This window comes from Colletotrichum fructicola (assembly GCF_000319635.2).
Source record: "Colletotrichum fructicola Nara gc5 chromosome Unknown KSG_Nara_v1_contig01, whole genome shotgun sequence".
Lineage (NCBI taxonomy): Eukaryota > Fungi > Ascomycota > Sordariomycetes > Glomerellales > Glomerellaceae > Colletotrichum > Colletotrichum fructicola.
The window spans coordinates 3,200,149-3,218,661 of NW_027094051.1; the positions used below are offsets into that span (position 1 = coordinate 3,200,149).

The 18,513-nt window shown below is 51.4% G+C and overlaps 5 protein-coding genes across 5 annotated transcripts; 3 read left to right on the plus strand and 2 right to left on the minus strand.

Annotated features, from left to right (window-relative positions):
- Positions 1-270: 270 nt before the first annotated feature.
- On the plus strand, positions 271-4,080 carry CGGC5_v000933 (WSC domain-containing protein; the record flags this gene model as incomplete). The annotated part of the gene is made up of 4 exons (XM_032019995.1): positions 271-413; positions 463-774; positions 826-956; positions 1,010-4,080. The coding sequence occupies 4 exons, from the start codon at positions 271-273 to the stop codon at positions 4,078-4,080; spliced, it is 3,657 nt and encodes a 1,218-aa protein (XP_031882916.1).
- Positions 4,081-5,582: 1,502 nt separating this feature from the next.
- Positions 5,583-6,723, plus strand: RSB1-5 (Sphingoid long-chain base transporter RSB1; the record flags this gene model as incomplete). The annotated part of the gene is made up of 2 exons (XM_032019993.1): positions 5,583-5,908; positions 5,976-6,723. 2 exons carry the CDS (start codon positions 5,583-5,585, stop codon positions 6,721-6,723), a joined length of 1,074 nt encoding a protein of 357 aa, XP_031882891.1.
- A 1,528-nt stretch (positions 6,724-8,251) lies between these two features.
- On the minus strand, positions 8,252-9,635 carry tdiE-6 (putative methyltransferase tdiE; the record flags this gene model as incomplete). Its single annotated transcript, XM_066150745.1, has 9 exons — positions 8,252-8,282; positions 8,348-8,767; positions 8,854-8,991; positions 9,045-9,082; positions 9,149-9,168; positions 9,259-9,303; positions 9,372-9,413; positions 9,472-9,562; positions 9,624-9,635. 9 exons carry the CDS (start codon positions 9,633-9,635, stop codon positions 8,252-8,254), a joined length of 837 nt encoding a protein of 278 aa, XP_066009619.1.
- Positions 9,636-11,336: 1,701 nt separating this feature from the next.
- Positions 11,337-13,213, minus strand: BOT1-1 (Cytochrome P450 monooxygenase BOT1; the record flags this gene model as incomplete). The annotated part of the gene is made up of 8 exons (XM_066150746.1): positions 11,337-11,496; positions 11,548-11,708; positions 11,760-11,854; positions 11,917-12,247; positions 12,299-12,405; positions 12,539-12,822; positions 12,875-12,935; positions 12,994-13,213. The coding sequence occupies 8 exons, from the start codon at positions 13,211-13,213 to the stop codon at positions 11,337-11,339; spliced, it is 1,419 nt and encodes a 472-aa protein (XP_066009618.1).
- A 1,791-nt stretch (positions 13,214-15,004) lies between these two features.
- On the plus strand, positions 15,005-16,654 carry BOT2-5 (Presilphiperfolan-8-beta-ol synthase; the record flags this gene model as incomplete). The annotated part of the gene is made up of 10 exons (XM_032019990.1): positions 15,005-15,261; positions 15,318-15,444; positions 15,505-15,523; positions 15,573-15,727; positions 15,789-15,801; positions 15,859-16,021; positions 16,076-16,165; positions 16,212-16,245; positions 16,306-16,523; positions 16,579-16,654. 10 exons carry the CDS (start codon positions 15,005-15,007, stop codon positions 16,652-16,654), a joined length of 1,152 nt encoding a protein of 383 aa, XP_031882884.1.
- Positions 16,655-18,513: the final 1,859 nt, after the last annotated feature.

Genomic DNA, 18,513 nt, shown 5'->3' on the forward strand with positions numbered 1-18,513 from the left:
TGCCCCCTAGTGTACGATGGAGGAGATCACATCTCCCAAGTGAGAGGTCACGGCCGGAGCCTAGTTAGGTCTATCCGCGTCTAATGCTTCTCTATGTTCGCTTTGGCCTCCCGTCACTTCAGGTTCGCCTGCGCTTTGAGTCGAGAGAATATATAGCTTCATGGTTCCCGGACCATCACGAATTGTTCTCTTCCACCTCACCACCCACTCCTTTACACTCTTTTACTTGCTTTTGTGTTGGTTTCTGCCTCTTGGCACACACTCGTTACCATGAGGGCCTCACAGTTGACATTCGTTATTGCTTCCACGTTCTCTCTTGCAAATGCTGCGGCTTATTCCCCGGGCCTGCACAAGCGAGCCCTCCAAGCTCCCCCAACCACGTCAAATGGATACCAACTTCAGGGTTGCTATGTGTACGGGACCTGTCTGTTGAACCAGAGCGACTTACTGACTGGGATCTAGCGATGTTGGCCGAACTATCAGCGATGCCACTACCAACGGCAACACGATGACGAACGAGCTATGCACGCAATTCTGCTTCAGCAAGGGCTTCGCCTACGCCGGAACCGAGTACTATGGCGAATGTTACTGCGGCAATGCTCTGGCCAAGAACGGCATTCAGGCCGCCGACGCCGACTGCACTACCCCTTGCAATGGAAACGCAACCCAGCCTTGCGGTGGTCCCAATCGTCTCACGCTCTACCATACCTCCCTCATTGTTGGGCCTTCGGTCAACCCTGGCCCTGGTGATTGGTCTTCCATCGGATGCTATTCGTGAGTCAACATTGCTTTGCCCACCACAACTTGAGGCTAACATCGTAACAGCGAGGGTACAGGTGGCCGCGCGCTCACGAATGGTGTTGGCGTCACAGGCGCCATGACTGTTGCCAAGTGCACTGCCGCTTGCCAGAACCTCGGTTTCATCCTTGCGGGTGTTGAGTACGCCGGCGAGTGCTGTAAGTTCTTGTCATGTTCGTCGTCATGACATTTTCCTAACAATGCGTTTTAGACTGCGGTAACAGCCCTGCAAATGGCGGTGCTTCCGTTGTTGATGGCTGCAACATGGTTTGCAACGGTAACTCTTCTGAGTATTGCGGTGGCCCCAACCGCTTGAACGTCTATGACTACAAGCATTCGTACCTGCCCTTGCCATCTTCCACATCAAGCGCGGCGCCGACTAGCTCCTCGACGTCTAGCTCGAGTTCGATCGCTTCTTCCAGCAGCTCCACTATTAGGTCCAGCTCCAGCTCCAGCTCCAGCTCTGTTTTCTCTTCCAGCAGCACCATCATTCCTACTAGCAGCAGCTCTGCTGTGTCCAGCACTTCGGCCAGTAGCAGTTTGACCGCCGCTGCGATCATCAGCAGCTCTAGCTCCTCATTCGTGAGCTCCCTCACCAGCGCGACCTCGGCGATCAGCTCCTCGAGCAGCAGCATCAGCTCTGCTACCCCTACACCCACCGGCCCTAGCCAACCAGCGACCGTCGGCAACTGGAACTACTACGGATGCCAGACCGAGGCCACCAACGCTCGCGCCCTCCCTTCAACCAACTTCGGCGACGATGCCATGACCATAGAGAAGTGCGTAGCTTTCTGTGGTGGTGCTGGTTACACTTTTGCAGGCTTGGAGTGGTCTCGTGAGTGCTGGTGTGGAAATACCTTCTCCGCTGGTTCCGCAATCGCCCCTTCGAGCGACTGCTCCATGACCTGCTCCGGCAACAAGTTCCAGTACTGTGGTAATGGCAACCGCCTTTCCGTGTACACAATCGGCACCGCCAAGCAGTCCGTCTCTTCCTCTTCGACTGTCGGATTGTCGACTTCGTCCGCTAGTGGATCGGCGACCGCCGCAACATCATCTACGGCGTCTCCCTCATCTACCGGCTTCCCTGCTGGGTGGACGAACCAGGGCTGCTGGGTGGATAACGCCAATGGCCGTATCCTTCCCGTCCAAGCTGCTGATGACCCAAAAATGACTGTCCAGTCCTGCGTCAACTACTGCGCGGCCAACGGCTATACGGTTTCTGGCTCCGAGTATCACACTCAATGCTTCTGCGGTAACGCCATCTACGGTGGCGGTGTTGTCGCCTCTGACCAGACCAGCTGCAACACTCCCTGTGGCGGCAACTCTGCCCAGATGTGCGGAGGCGGCAACCGCATGACGATTTACTCAAAGGGCACTCCCCAGACGTACGCACCTCCGGCTCCTCAGCGCAGTGGACTCAACGGTTCTTGGACCTACGAAGGGTGCGTCACGGACAACGTCAACAACAAGCGAACCTTTGCCACGCAGACCATCTTTGCTGGTACTATGACGGCTGGTTTGTGCTTGGACGCATGCGCCAAATTCGGCTACATGGCAGCTGGTCTTGAATACGGCCAGGAGTGCTACTGCGGTGACCCTGCCAACATTGTAACAGCCGGTGCCACCTTCGTCGATGAATCTCGTTGCAGTATCTCCTGCGCCGGCAATGCTACTGGCATTTGCGGTGGTCTCGCTGTCATGTCGACTTACTTCTGGACCGGCCCGGCTCTGTACAACTGGACCTATGCCACAGGCAATGATGCTGGAAGCTACGATCTGTTCATCGGCGGCAAGTGCATTCCTTTGATGACCATGGAGACTATCAAAGGCAAGGTCACCTTCCTTGAGAAGTGGGGAACTGGCCCGCCCAACTCGACTGGCGCATACGAGCTGGACCCCGTTCTGGCTCCCGATCTGAACAAGGCCTGGAGAGAAATGCACGTCAAGACGGATATCTTCTGCTCTGCCGGGCTCACGCTCCCCGACAAGAACGGTCGCCAGTTGAACATTGGAGGTTGGTCCGGTGATTCTACCTATGGTGTTCGTCTCTACAACCCCAGTGGATCTCCCGGCGTGAACGGTACCACGGACTGGCAGGAGGACCCTTCTCTCAAGCTTCAGCAAGGTCGCTGGTACCCGTCCGCTCTCGTCATGGCCAACGGCTCCATCATGGTTATTGGAGGCGAGGAAGGTTCCAACGGCGCAGCTGTTCCTACGATTGAGGTCTTGCCCTACACGGGCACTGCTCCTCTCTACATGGACTGGCTTCAGAAGAGCGACCCCAACAACTTGTACCCATTCGTCGCCGTTCTGCCCAGCCAGGACATCTTTGTCGCCTACTGGAACGAGGCCAGAATCTTGGACAGAAACACCTTCGCCACCAAGACTCTGTTGCCCCAGATTCCAGGCTCGGTCAACAATCCTCTGGGAGGACGTTCCTATCCTCTTGAGGGCACGGCTGTCCTCCTGCCTCAGAAGGCTCCTTACACTGATCCGCTCGGCATCCTCATCTGCGGTGGCTCTGGAGCTGGCGCCAACATTGTCCTGGACAACTGTGTCACCATCCAGCCCGAGGCCACCAACCCAACCTGGACAATTGAGCGCATGCCCACCCGCCGTGTCATGTCTTGCATCGCGCCTCTTCCTGACGGCACTTACCTGATCAACAACGGTGCCATGCAAGGTGTCGCCGGCTTCGGCCTGGCTGCTTTCCCCAACCACATGGCCCTCCTGTACGACCCCGAGAAGCCTGTCGGCTCGCGCATCACAGTCATGGCCAACACCACCATCTCCCGTCTCTACCACTCCGAGTCCATCACCCTGCTTGACGGCAGTGTTCTGGTCAGTGGTTCCGACCCTGAAGATGGCGTCAACCCTCAGGAGTATCGCGTCGAGAAGTTCAGCCCTCCGTACCTCCTGAGCGGCAAGCCGCGCCCGACGTTCAATGTTACCAACACCGACTGGACGTATGGTCAAACTGTCACTTTCTCCCTTGGACACCAGCCCAACGGCGTAATCAAGGTTTCCCTTCTCGGTGCCGTGTCCTCGACCCACGGTAACTCCATGGGCGCCCGCACAATCTTCCCTGCCGTCTCGTGCGGCGCCTTGAGCTGCACTGTCACCGCGCCGCCCAACGCCGGTGTCGCGCCTCCGGGTTGGTACCAGTTCTTCGTCATCGACAACGGCATGCCAGGCATCGGCGTCTACGTCCGCATCGGTGGTGACCCCGCCGGTCTGGGCAACTGGCCCCAAGGCTCTATGTTCACCCGCCCCGGCGTGTAAACCCGTCATTACACCGGGCAGTTCTGTCCGTCCCTTCCCTTCTTAAGACTTTAGATTAGTGCCAGATACCTCTTTTTTTGATTTCAAGCGAACTATGCTTCGGAGTAGAGATTTATTGGGTGGCGCTTTTGCGCCTTGGATGAACACCTTCGTTTATGAAAAGGAATTTGGGGAGGAATACAGATACTCATGACTATGGAAAACCGAGGATGGGTAAATCTCCTCCACGACTTTAGCCGGCCTTGGCAATCTTCAATAGTACATAATTATAATGTTTTCAAAGATATACTCCCATCTCACCGCCATTACCTGTGAACTTGGTCCTGTCGCAAGCGACGAGACTGAATGCCCGCGCGGTGGAAGAGGCTTTAACAACGACGATGACTGCGCACTTTGGCGATAGCAAGGCAGCAAGTGTCGGAAGCCGCTCACCATGTGAGCGAACCAACAAGGATGACGTCGGGCCCTCTCGGTCAAGCATCCCTCAAGCTGATAGACCGAAAACCAAGCAACCGGCACACCGCAGATAAGAATAAAAAGAAAAGTGCAGTTTTGCCGCCGTTCGCGGGAACACAGAAGCAGGCAGTGCTGCGCGTGAGAAAGACCAACCAACAAACATTTTTCATCTCCCCGGGGCCGGTCAAGCGAATGAGAGGTTTGGGAATCCGGCTAGGAGGCTGAGCGCGACAGGCGGTAAGCAGCATTGGCGCGGGGAAGAGGAAGAGAGAGACAGACAGACAGACGCCAAGGTGATTGTGCCGCGCCGCAGCAAGCTCCCAATGTATTGTTGGTGCTTGTCCCTACTCCGCTGTAGGCAGCCGCTATTTGCAACGAACAGGGGGCAACGTGTTGGGAAAACACCTGAATAAGCTTAATTGCTGGGGCTAGCCCAGGCTGCCATTATGATCCAGAAAGACGTTCATTTCAAGCTTCGTGAAAGAGGAGACTGGCTCCGGGTCTCAAATTGCGAAGATGTGGATACAAAGGCTACAGAGAGATGCTCCATTAATACTTAGGTCCGATTGCCGGGTGCCTAAAGCCAGAGACGACGCCCCGGCGAGCATGCCCGGCCGGGTCCCCACTATTTTTGCGCAGCACGCCCGGCGCCGGGGGTGTGGGGATCTGCTGCCACTGCCACTTCCTTCCAGTGTGTTTTCCCCCGCAGGAATCTGTCTCTTTTTGCTCACTGCATGTCCGTTGTTTCTAACAATAGCACCCAACCAACGTACCGCGGGATCGGGTCGGCGACGGTCAGGGAGACACGGCCACGATGATTTTCCCAACGGTCTGGTACGGGCATTCTGTCGAAGCCTCGATGTCGCGAGCGTATAAAGACTACTAGGCATCCAATATAGAGACAGCACGAGTGCAACCCTTCTCCAGTCTTTTGTCTGACCACCGAGCCGCCTCTTCGAATGCCATCTCACTACCATCTTGATCACGCCTCCTCGTTGTGTCATATCACAACATCCCAATAGACGACAAACTGCAAGGTCGCAAACATGTCACAGCCCTGCGCCCTAACAACATGTTCCGTCTCGACGTCTCCCTACGGCTACCGGCCCAGCCAAGAGGCCCCCGTCATCTTCATCGCCATCTCCTCAATCTGCCTCATCGCCAACGCGGCCATCACAGTCCGAGCCTCCCAGACACAACAACAGAAACACTCGGCGACGGTGCCGTTCGCCATGTTAGTCACACTGGCATGCGCGCTTGAGATCATCGGCTGGGCGGACCGTCTCGCGGGCTGGAGCGATCCCTGGGCGATGTACCCCTTCATGCAAGGCAAAGCACTTCTCACTATCGCCCCTGTCTTCCTCACGTCAAGGTAGGCTTTCTCCCTTCCCCCATATTTCAGACTACCTTATGACCGGCTGCTAACAAACTCCATCCAGCATCTACGTCTCCCTCGGCCCCATGGTCCACACCCTCGGCACAGAACACTCCATCCTCCCAGCACGCCTCTACGCCGCCCTCCTCCTCCCCGCAGACCTCCTCGCCCTCACACTCCAGCTCGCCGGCCTCGCCCTCAGCTTCAGCAGCGCCCCCTCCGCCATCCTCACCGACACAAAAACGCCCTCTTATACCCCCACCCCCGCCGGCGCCAAGCTCGTCACAGCCGGGCTCGCACTCCAGCTCGCGACCCTCATCGCCGCCGCACTCCTGCTCGCCTCCGTCCTCGTCCGCGCGGCGCTCTCGTACCGCCGGTACGGATACACCACGTTCCACCGCGACGCGGGCTACGTCCCGCTCCCGCGGCGTTTCCGCATCTTCGCGATGGCCGTGCCGTCGGCGATGGCGGTCCTCTTCGGGCGGCTGTGCTTCCGGGTGGCGGAGTACGCGGGGGGCGTCTCCGCGAAGGATGGCGAGGGTCTGTTCGTCGGGCTGGAGGGGCTGCTGGTTGCGTACGCGCTCATGGCGCTGGTAGGGTGCCACCCGGGGCTGTTCCTGCGGGACGGGCGGTTCGTGTCGCGGATCGAGGCGGAGGCGTTGGTTGGGATCGATGCGGTAGGGAGCGGGCCGGCGGCGGCGAGGATGAGGGAGCGGGAGAGGGAGAACGAGGCGGGGCTGGAGGAGTTGAGGAAGGTGTATCGGGCGCATGTTGAGGAGGAGCAGGAATGGTACGGGAGGTTTGAGAGGTGATTTCTTGAGTTCTGTTCTCGGAGTTGGGATTTGAAATGATACCCCCCTTGGAAGCGACTTGTTTGTTTGCAAGATATACCCTCGCTTGTTTTAGCATTATGCTTCTTTTAAGTTTCGGGATAAGCTCAATATGCCCATTTCTTATGATGCTTTGACTTTCTCTTTGAAGAAGGCAGTGTCCTGATTGTACTTCGCTGATGCTGAAGTGCCCAGGACAAGGAATGGTGCATACGCATGTTGGTTAAGCGTCTTTCATATACTTTCACAGAGCTTGGAATGTTTTGACAGCCTCACAATATGTCATCGTCATTTGACATTGCTGGGCCACCTATTTAAAGAATTGAGGTTGACAGCCAGTCTCTAATCTGCAGCAATCCTTTCTGTGCTGGCTATTTACCCCTAAAGTCTCAGTAGTATACTATCAAGGGATGCTGGCTGGCTGTAAGGTGCAGCACGATGTTCGAGTATTACTCTTTGAATTGCCCCTTGGATTACTTCACCGCGGTGCTGTCGTCCGCGCGACATTCAGAATAATACTCAAGGAGGGCTGCACATTTCCGATGAAGAGATGTGACTTTGACTACCTTAAGCGTGGTGTGCGGTCTCACACTGATTAAAACACCTCGTGAGAAAGCCAGAAGGTCCAAGGACAGAAGCTGGACTCATTGTGGTTGACGATAGCAGGAATCATGATCTCCATGGATTAATATACTGTCTTGACAGTCAATTCCACAGCCAAGGGTGTGCAGGCTTGGATAAGAGACATATAAAAGATGATCGGCGATTTATTTTGAAGTCTGGCCACAAACAATCTGCTTTGATCCACTGCCGTTGGATTCGATTCAAGGGAATATTGGGCTTCACCATCCAGCTCGTTGGTTATTCTCAATTCATATTGGAAAGAAATCTTCCGACGGACCTATATTGAATACAACAGCATCAATAGACGGGAGATAGCGCTGAGGGGCGATGACCATGATGGACAATGGCAATCAAGATCTCTAACAGCCAGGCGTGGAGAAACAAACACTCGTGCGTATCCTAATAGAGCTAGAAAATACGCGAATCTTTCAGAGAAAGCAACAAATGCGAGACAAGTAAGGAATCTGTTTAGACCTGAATAGGTGAAGTGGACAAGCCGTCCAAGTTCTTATGGAAAGATAGAAGTACATACATGTAGGTATGTATGTCGGCCCCAACAATTGCATCGCCTTTTGCTCATTCAATATGGCCCAGAGAGCTCGCACAGCGGACATACCTTCAGGACGATATTAAATTGCAGTGAAGTTAACGGCAACCTGCATGATTAGGACTCTTTCCGTCGGATCCTACTCGCTCAATTCTGGCGGCTTGCATTAGTGTTATGCAGTGAGGGAACGGGCCTGGATCCATTGCAAGCGAGGCGTCCACATCCTCTGTCTCTACTCGCGCCATTTAAATACACAATCGTGTGCAGCAGAAGAATGCAGTGCGCACAAGAGTCAAGACCTGACTGGAAGTAGTGCTCCCTCTAGGCAAGATCATCCGTCTACAGTGGCTTTCGACCGTAGATGAAATACCTGATGATAGCTCTGTCAGTCTTCACTGTGGAAAGCTCCCAACGCGAGTGTGCATGGTAGCTTACAGTGGAAAGTATCCGTGGATGGCCCTGTTTCTCAAGTCCTGCCGAACCTCTGTAAGAAACACCTCAACTTCAGTACGGCTCCACTCATGTGCTCTAGTGAGCGGTGCCATGGCGAGACTCTCAGCAGCGCCGAGGTTGTTCTCGAGGTTCCAAGCTCCGAGCTCCTTCCATCGGGGGTCCTTGGGCCAGTCGTTGATTGGCCACTTGTATCGGACAAGGGTCACGTCCTCGAAACCAACCTCCGCCATCAGTGGCTTGAGTTTAGGCGGCTCGATGAAGACGCGGCCAAATTTGGAGGCGGCCTCCTTTAATAGGATAGCGAAACGGGCGAGTGCACAGTCCGGCGGGAACGAGCCGTCATCGGCTTGGGGGTCCATCTCGGCCTCTTGGAGTTCTACATAGCCTCCAGGAGCCAGATTACTGCCATGTTGTGAGTGATGCGATGTTCAACAATGAATAAATGCAGTCAAAGGTCGAAAACGTCTTCAAGAGCGTGGGTGGCGTACTCGTAGCACTTTGTCAAATACTCTTTCCAGCTGGAAACGCTAGAGGTCATGAAGCGACTGTGGACGTAGTCGAACGGTTGCGAGTAGGTCCATTCCTCATCGATATCGTCAATTTCAAATTTGACGTTTGGTACGACGCTAAGAAACATCTGTCAGTCTTTCTCTTTCTGCTCGCTTCATATTCACCGTACAAATCTGGCTGGGTTGGAGACAGATCTACGCCGTACACCTGAAGACAATGCAAATTAGCTCTTTGACAAAGTACGATTTAGGATTATTCATCGGTGTAAAATACCTCGACCTCGGGATGATCTTCTGCATATTGGATGGCCTAAATGCCAGTGCCAGTGCCTACGTCGAGAGCACGTTGAATATGTGCACCCGGCTGACAAGGCGGAGAGATACCCAGACGCCCGCCGAGTGTCATGAGGAACATGTGATGTTGCATGTCTGTAAAAGAGTCTCTTGTTAAGTCACGAAATCGTGGCACAACGAGAGATTTGGCTGGGAGTTCTTACCCATTCTATCGTTCTCACGTTCGTCGTTTGGCATGTTGTATTCTAGATGTTTCTGTGAGTAGTGTCGCCGGGAAAATGGAAACGGACAGGAGTCTCTTACTCCCTTCCTTGTAGCGATGGTATGTTCTGCCATTTTCGAAAACATAGTCGCGGATTGAGTCGGCTAAGCTAGTGGTTGACGAGGCAAGACTCTGTTTGGAAACGACGTTAGCAACACATGGCGTGAATAAGGCATTGGGAAGTAAAATATACTAGGGTATACATGTTACGGTCAGCTATCCGACAGTAGGGTCTGCTAACAGAAGCTGGAGATTGAGACGTAATAACAGTACACTTGGTCGTGGTCTGGGTCATAGGTCGTAGGCTAACAGTAGATCAGATTGTTACGACCCGACAGGCATGACACGTTGGAACAGCCCCGCCTGGCATCTCGGCGGCTAACACAGAACATATGTAAGCAGTAACACAGGTGTAACCAGGAACCATCGGGAAAGGAAGAACTATGGTACAGGTCACGTGACTTCGGGAACAGCACGGATACAGGGCAAAGATGGATATGTTGGATATGTCCGCTATCCCAGCTATCCATGGATATGTTGGATAGCACGGATATCCTACATAGCCACCACAAGAGATACTGTGCAGAACTTGTATATAGTATGACCTGAGCCTGGCTCATGGTCAGACTTCCATAGCTCTTCAGCAATCAACTTAGTATTCATCCTCACGGATACTCTCAGCTTACCTTCACTGCGAATTACTTGTTGAGCCTAAGACTGATCACCTTAGCCTCTGACGACCGATCTACTATCAGCCTACGACCTACTACCCAGACCACGACCTCAGTGTACTGTTATAACGTGTCAATCCCCAGCTTCTGTTAGCAGACCCTACTGTCGGATAGCTGACCGTAACACAGATCTTCAGAGGCTAAGGTGATCAGTCTCAGACTCAACAAGTAATTCGCAGTGAAGGTAAGCTGAGAGTATCCTGAGGATGAATACTAAGTTGATTGCTGAAGAGCTATGGAAGTCTGACCATGAGCCAGGCTCAGGGTCATACTATATATATAAGTCGTATATGAACAGTTCTGCTTGTTCATGAGCGCTGTGTCCCTTGTCACTATGAGCGCTCATTCTAGAGTGGGATGAGCGCTCATTCTAGTCTCCACTGAGCGCTCACTGTGGGTCCCTTATCTATGCTCATTCCTTATCATCACGTGACCTGTACCATAGTTCTTCCGTTCCTGAGTGAGTCCCTGTTGTTCCCGTGATCCTGCAGAGTACAAATGTCCTGTCCTAGCCGCCCGACGCCCGAGTGGGTCGGTTAACTGTTATCCATGCATAACGGGTCGTAACACTTTCCTGGCTTGCAGAGAGCCTTTGCAGATCAGAAAAGGCTATATCCCTTGCCTGATGACCCTTCATACGATTTTTCAGCGTTGATCGTGGTATACCCCATTCAAATGCAGCTTTTTTTACGCTGGTACCGCGTGCAATGGCTTCAAGAGCCTGGTTGATGTCATCTTCGGTATATTGAGGCATCTTGATTAAAAGAAGATATATACGAAAGATGAAGGCGATTGGAGTAAAATTGGTGAAGTTGTGGAAGATTGAAGTTGGTGGTCATCATGGCGGTGAGGCATTTTTGGGATGGCCAAATGTGGGGGGTGGCCAAAAGTGGGTGACGGACGTTACATTGCAGAAGCAAACGGATGTTGGCATGATTTATACCGCTAAATTCCAGATATTACTGGCCGCTGAGAATTCGACTGCGTAGCTGTATGCACGCTGCCAAGAGAAGAGGTGTGAGCAGCACAGAATCTGGCACAAGACGTTTGACAGGCAATGGAACACCGAAGAAAACCCTCGCAGCTCTACATCTTTATGCAGCTTATTGGCTTATTCGATCGCAACTCAGTAACAAATAGCCCAAAGACATACCAGTGGTAAAGTTTTGAAGCAACTACATCTTGATCGAATCAATGTTGACTTTGACACTTTCGCGAATTCTAGCCGCAGGACCATCCGCCCACTGTGTCGTATTATCGTCTGTCTTGTACAAACTCATATTGAAGCGGGTGAACAAGTTGGCAAGACAGAGATACATCTCCGTGTAAGCGACGCTTTGAAGTGTCAGTCTCTCCAAATGAACTTAGCCAACGATGAGCACTCACTTCAGTCCTATGCAAGCGCGTGTCCCTTTACTGAAGGGAACGAACCACTTCTCCAGCTCCCATCCATTCTCTCCGAGCCAACGCTCTGGGATGAACCTTTCTGGCTCCGGAAAGATATCCGGGTTGTCGTGGATGGTTCTGATCGCTTGAGATACGGTCGACTGTTTGAGAGTTGAGTAATGAGATCAACAAGCAGCAGTCTGTAAACTCACCCCTCCCGTAAGGAAATGACCGGCGACGTATACACCTCCAGCAGGAACTCTGCGGGGGGTGATTCCGGGCACTGGTGAAGACAAGCGAAGAATCTCTTTGCACACAGCGGTCAAGGGGGAGGTCAGCATGGGATTATGGGCGACTGGGCCGAGTTACTGACCAGGTATGGGAGATTGCAAAGTTCGCGGTACTCGAAAAGTCCCTCGGCATTTGTCTTCACCGTCTTCAACTCGTCGAGCATCTTGTTCAGCTTCTCAGGGTTCTTCAGAAGATAGTAGGTCCCGAGACTGAGACCAATACCTGTAGTGTCGGTACCAGCAAAGCAAAGTACAAAAGCCTCGTCTACAAGCGCCTCTCTGTTCAGCCCATTGGGCATTTTAGCATTGGAGCGGAGCAGCAGGTCAAAGTAAGTGGGCCGTCCATCAGACGCTGTTGTCAAGCCTTTAGCTTGCTTTTCTTCGATTTCCCCAATCCATTCCGAGCATTGCTGGTATCTCAAGTCAGTGGAAAGTCAATCTCTAGAGTTTTGGTGGTTTACCTTGCGGAAAGCGGCGAATCCTGGTATTATCATACCAGCTATGCTCATTGGCAAGCCAACGGCGAGGCGGTTCATCAGGGGGAAGTGTTTCGTGAGAAGAAAGTTGTCTGCAAATTTCGTCATGGCGTCCAGAAAAGGGGGCATCTCCTCGTCTGAGTCCACGAAATTCATTTGCCGATCAAACAGAACAGACATGATCGTGTCAACCTTTATACAACTTAGCGAAGCTTTTTCCTCCACCTGTCATGTTAAGACCTGCTGTGACGGACGACCACAAGGCCTGAATGTTCAGCGGGGCTCCTCCGTCGTAAGATCTCTGTGCCCTATTCATAGCCCTCCTGACAACATCCAAAATCGAAGGAGCCAGCTGATCCATTTGTCTGGTCGAGAAAAGGGACTTGACGGTGTTTCTTCGCTGCTTGTGCTCTTCCGGGTCAATAAGCATAACGATGGAGTATTTCAACGTGCCGAAAGCCTGGTAGAAACCCGAATCTTTGAGATATCGGCTGTTATTCGCATAAACCCTGTTGACGAAATGAGTCGCTTCTTTGGTAGTTCCTCAGGAACAGAACTCACTCCCTGAAAAAGCTGGGATCGCTAACGTGTATGCGGTCGGGAGAGATGCGGATCACAGGCCCTGCACGAATTGCATTGTAAGCACCGTATTTCTTTAGCCTGGCGTCCGCATCACTCACCATATTTGTCATGCAGAATCGGGTATTGCCTGACAAGCTGGCCGTCCAGAACAACGTCGTAGTAAAATTCGTACCAGCTCGTCGCTGCGGCGTACCAAGGTCCGGGGATCTTTCTGAGAGGATGGAAGAAGAGCCTGTAGAACAGTAGCCCGATAGAATACAGCAAACCCCCCACCAAAAGCATCTGGATGCCGCCCGACACAGAATATGTCAGAGCCATGGTCAAGGGCTAAGACAGGAGTTCATGCATGCAAAAAGAAAACCAACAGAAATGTAATTGAACTTGTCTAAAGCTACCAAGATAGTTCAACCCAAGCCAAAGACCGGATGGAATTCTCAAAAAGAAAACACGGGAATGGCACTGACGACTTTATTAAACTGTCTGTGGAAAGCTCTTTAACCCCTCACGTGTATTTCCAAGACATCTTCTCTGCAATATCCATGCGGTATGAATGCAATGTGACACTTCTTGTATGACATCCCCCGCATCTTTGCATTGGTTTCGGGCTGTTCTGGCGACTAACACTGCCAATCACAATATATTTGCTTCACTTCCCCCGACGACTACAACTGGTAATGCGGCCTGTTTGGTTGGTTCGGACAGTGTCGATGCATTAGGCAATCGTTCTGCAGCATCAACTCCACCTCTCAATGCAGGATCATTTTATCCCCAGAAGAAAGAACAGACTTTGATCCGCCGCCCCCGAGACCCCGGCAGACGTCCATCTTCAGGCTTCAGCTATCGCACGCTGACAGTTGTTTTCTCTCAACCAACAGCCAGATTTCTGCCTCCATGGTCGCAACGGGGCTGCGCCTTCAGCAGTAAGGCAATATTGTACCAACACAGAACACATGTAGATGCTCTCATTGGCTCGTTACAAATTTCTTGGCGTAAGGGAGCCGAAGCATTTTCCCTTTTCGCACGTATCTGACCGGGGTTTCTCCCAATGCCCCATATGCGGCAGAGTCTGTTCCGGTTTCTGGGCACCCTCTGCGAATTGCTCCATTACAATCAATTTCTGATGGCCGAGTCTAGAAAGTTGGGAATCAATAGATTATCAAAGGCCTTGCATCAATTCTGACTCACCGGGCACGTGGACAAGATCTCGTGCTGTGCTTCAGCTTTCCAATGCCCATGAGAGATATCTCACCTGAAGCCTTGCTTACTCGGCTCCCAGTAGGTGTACCATGACTTCATTCTTGCATGAATTTTATCGCAATAGGCTTGGAATTTTACATATTTCTTGATTTAGCAGGAAAGTGTACCTTAGAATATTCCTCCGTCGTGTTTGCTAGGCCACTGACCATTTTTTATGCTGTCTCTTCCATGCACAAGTGCAACTTCAGCTTTATGGCAAATCTAACCGATCCTGCAGGATTATTGGTGCCATTCAATATGTGGCTTGTATTGCAGCCACTTGCTACTAAAGGCAGCTGGACGAAGTTACACATCAGTTCCATTCAGCTCTTTTCGGTTCATAGTTGCAATCATCCGTCAGAAACCAAGAAACTTACGAGTCATGAGGATAAGATAAGCCTATTTGAGGGCAACGAACTCCTGCGGCACAAGAGGTTGAGATGACGTGAGTTCTGTGGTTCGGGCGTTCCGGGTCAAAAGAGGCTCCATTCTGACGCCCCCGGAAGAAGCAGTTGGGGGCCGAGTTGCCCCGACTGCTGAAGAAAGATGGATGTGGGGATCCCAGCAGTGGGGGGCTCAACAGCCTTGGTGAGATATTGTGTTGGTGCTATTGTGATTTCTGAGTATTTCTGAGCGTCCAAGAAAATGACAGAAAGATGTGGATGGGGTCACGGAGGCGCTGTTAGGCAGACAGACCAAGGACAATGATGAAGCCCCCAGCCTTTCGTTCTTATCTCAACTATATATGGACTCGAGTTTCCTGCCTCAGTTGTGCTTTCCCAAGACCATCGTCGAAAACTGGACATTCATATCTTTATCAGTTACATGAGTGCAGCTCAAACATTCAAGATCCCTCAATATTCTCTTAACAACATGCCGTCGAATGCGAGCGAGTATGGGGTTTCGTCCCCCGTTGAGTACGTTCTTGGGTCTCCGGATACCTCGAGCACACCCCCTGAATCGGATGATGAATCTATCTCACCCAACCTTTCCTTCATAAAGGGGCGTGTCAGTTCAGCACGCAAATCCGTGCGCATTCCGGATCTATGTTCCTCAATTCTCTCAACTGAACCTGTTGTCAACGCCAACTATGAGAAGGTCAAGCTTGAGGCAGACAATTGGATCAAGGAGTGAGCCGATACCTACCTACCCTCCTACAAACATCTCGAACTAAGACGTCGTCTAGGGTGTTCCAATTTGATGAGACCGCAGCCAAGAAGAACGTCAAAGCTGATTTTGCTCTGATGTGCGCGCTTTCGGCTCCATATGCTGACACAGAGGCCCTTCGCATGATGGTCGACTGGCACAATTGGGTAAGTAACAGTGCTATCACACTTCCCTTCATGCGTGACTGACCTTGATTGTTAACATAGGTATTCATCTTTGATGACCGTATGTACTTTTCATGTATCTGCTTCTCACCGCGACTGACACCATGTAGAATTTGATGAGGGTCACCTTAAAAACGACCCAGTCAAAGCCAAGGAAGAGTTGGATGCTCACTGGGCCATCCTGGAGGACCGGAACCCACCGGTGCAGCAACATGAGAACCCGATCAGATATGTCTTTCAGACGACCTGGGATCGTGTGAAGAAGGTACGTCATTTACCAAGGTAAACCGTCCACGCATGTTTTCACTCGGCTAACAGATCGACAGAGATCATCCGAAGGTATGATGAGACAATATCAAGTGCAACTTCGTTCTTCTCACTGAATTACTTCTCTAGACTTGCAAGAGCATTGGAAAGTTTCCCACAAGATGTACTTTGATGGACTTCTCGGCCAAGTGAAGGTGGCACATTCGCAATCCGCCTTCACACTCACTATTGATGAGTACATGAACTTCCGACGTGCTACGATTGGAACAGAGCCATCATTTGCCCTTGTCGAGTAATAGTCACTCTCATCTTTTCGTCATAAGCCTGCTAAGCAGTTGCTATGAAGGTACGCTCATGGCATCAACATCTCACAAAAGTACCTTGGCCATCCGTCCGTGCGAGAATGTGAACGTGTCTCGGCCGATCTTGTCATCTTGTGAGTAAAGTTGCCTTATATATTGTATCTCACTAACACATTTCAGTGTCAACGACATTCTGTCATATCGCAAAGACTTGGTGAGTTGTCTGGTCTGGCCAGACGTTACGCGGAGCCCATACTGACGAGAAATCACATAGGAACAAGGAGGTGAGCATAACCTCATCTTGCTGCTCAGGGCCCAAGGCTTTAGCGAACAGGAAGCCATTGATCAGATTGGTGATATGATACTGGAGTGCTACCGATCATGGTACAGGGCCTTAGCGGAACTGCCAGTTTGGGGTGAAAGTGTGGACAAGGAAGTGCTCAGATACATTGAGGCTTGCCGTACTATTGCTCTTGGCAACCTCCATTTCACGTAAGTGGCGCTCGCAGAATGCTCTCTTTTGGGGCTTCACTAACATTGCAGCTAGGTACACGAGTGAGCGATACCTTGGCCATGAGGGAGCTCAAATTCGTGAGACTCGCATCATGTCGCTTCCTGCCTAGGTTTGTGTAGTCTAAAGCGATAATGGACGGGTCGATCCTCAAATCGGATTTGTAGATCATTTAATCAAGCGGAGGGAGTCAAGGATAGACTGGCTTTCGTATTTCGAGAAGTAGACTTGCAACACTAATACATTTGTTCTTACGGTTCTGGCTGAGACTTGAAAGTGAGGTGTTGCGTAGACCGCTAGATATATTCCTCATTTCAGCAGACAGAACGGGTGTATAGGACGAAGCCACGACGGCTTGGTAGACTCATATGTACAGACCTAACCTATTGAAGAGAATCCGTGACCAGTATCTCGACATGATTCCCCCGAAACTCTTTGATCTTGGATCAAGTATTAGACGGTCGACAACGATGGTTCTACCTCCCGCCATCGTTCTCTGCAAGCGTTCTGTTATTCTGCTGTCTCCCTCTTACGCCATAATACCGAAGCAAGACATACAGCATACATCGAATACGGTGATATAAATGCTCCCAGGGGCAAAATGAGCCAGGCCTCAATGAGACAGTTCAAAATATCCCTGAGTCTCATTTGTGTTTGCTGACATTTAAGCACCCCAGTGTTGCCCCACACATCGTCATTGGTATGAACGCTTCTCCAAATAGTTTTGAATCTTCAGACTTGTTGGAAATCGGAGCGGACGATTGTACATTGCAACAATGCTTTTGCTGCGGAGAGTCAAGTGTGGTACCAGCTTCAGAGCCTCCCCTCCGGTTTGCTCATGGTTTTCTGCATGATCTACGTAGATTCTCGTGATAGGTCCGAAATACTCACAGAATGATTCAAAGCGGGGATGAGGAACACGGAAGGGCTTACCCATATGTGCACTGGTCTGCTTTCATGTGTGTTGAGAAAGAGATGAAGTACATATATTCGAGAGATTGCTGCAATACGACCATTGATCTTATCATCTTCTTGTAAGCACATTCGCTTGTGTCGTTGGGCACTGGGGGGAGGGATTTGACGCCTGGCACGCCCGGGTTCCTACATAAGGTTTTCGGTATTTGTTACTTGAAATCGATCAGAATCTTTTTGGTTTTGATAAAGCCTTCAAAGATGACGACATCTGGTTTTTCTGGTCATGTCGGCAATCATGGCCAACTGTTCCCCTGTTTGTGTCCACGTGATGCATAGGTATGGTTACAAACCTGCTCCGATTTTGCCGAAGCCCGCTATATATGACCACACAGCAGCTGTGCTACGACTTCTCTTCCAGAAGAATGTGCGCCTTGGGTGGTTCTGTATCTAGCTTTATGGACCAGTATGCTGACATCCCGTCTAAAGGTCAAAGGTTTCATCTCGATGGCCCAAGTGAAACATATCCAAGGCGGTGTCCAATGTTTTTTTTGATCTTGAATACACAACCGACAGGGCCGATCGGAAATAAGGACGGAATTTGGTTGAAGTATTATGCAATGTGAGAGCCTAGCCCTTGTAAGTGTTGTTGGGAGGGTCATTTATGATACAAGGTCCGTTTACGCGTCCATTGACACCACCACCATTGGCCTTGCGAGAGAGCGATGTCTGGGTAAGCGCAAGCTACTTATATAGATCTCGCCAGAATGGATGACTCAAAAGGTTCTATGTCTAGGCCCTTTCAGCGACTACCATCATCCTATTTTCATTATGCAGAGTGATCACTGCCTGGACCGCTGCCAGGTTGTCAGCAGGTACCCTTTCACGGCATTTCAACCTCGACGGGGTTCTGCTGTCTGCACTATCATGTTATGCCTCAGGGGAGGATCATCATTGAGTAGATTCCATATCCTGCAGTCCTTCCGCGGACACTGGCATTCCTGTACACACGCCACGCGAACTAACAATACATATTGATACACTGGCACAGCGAAACCA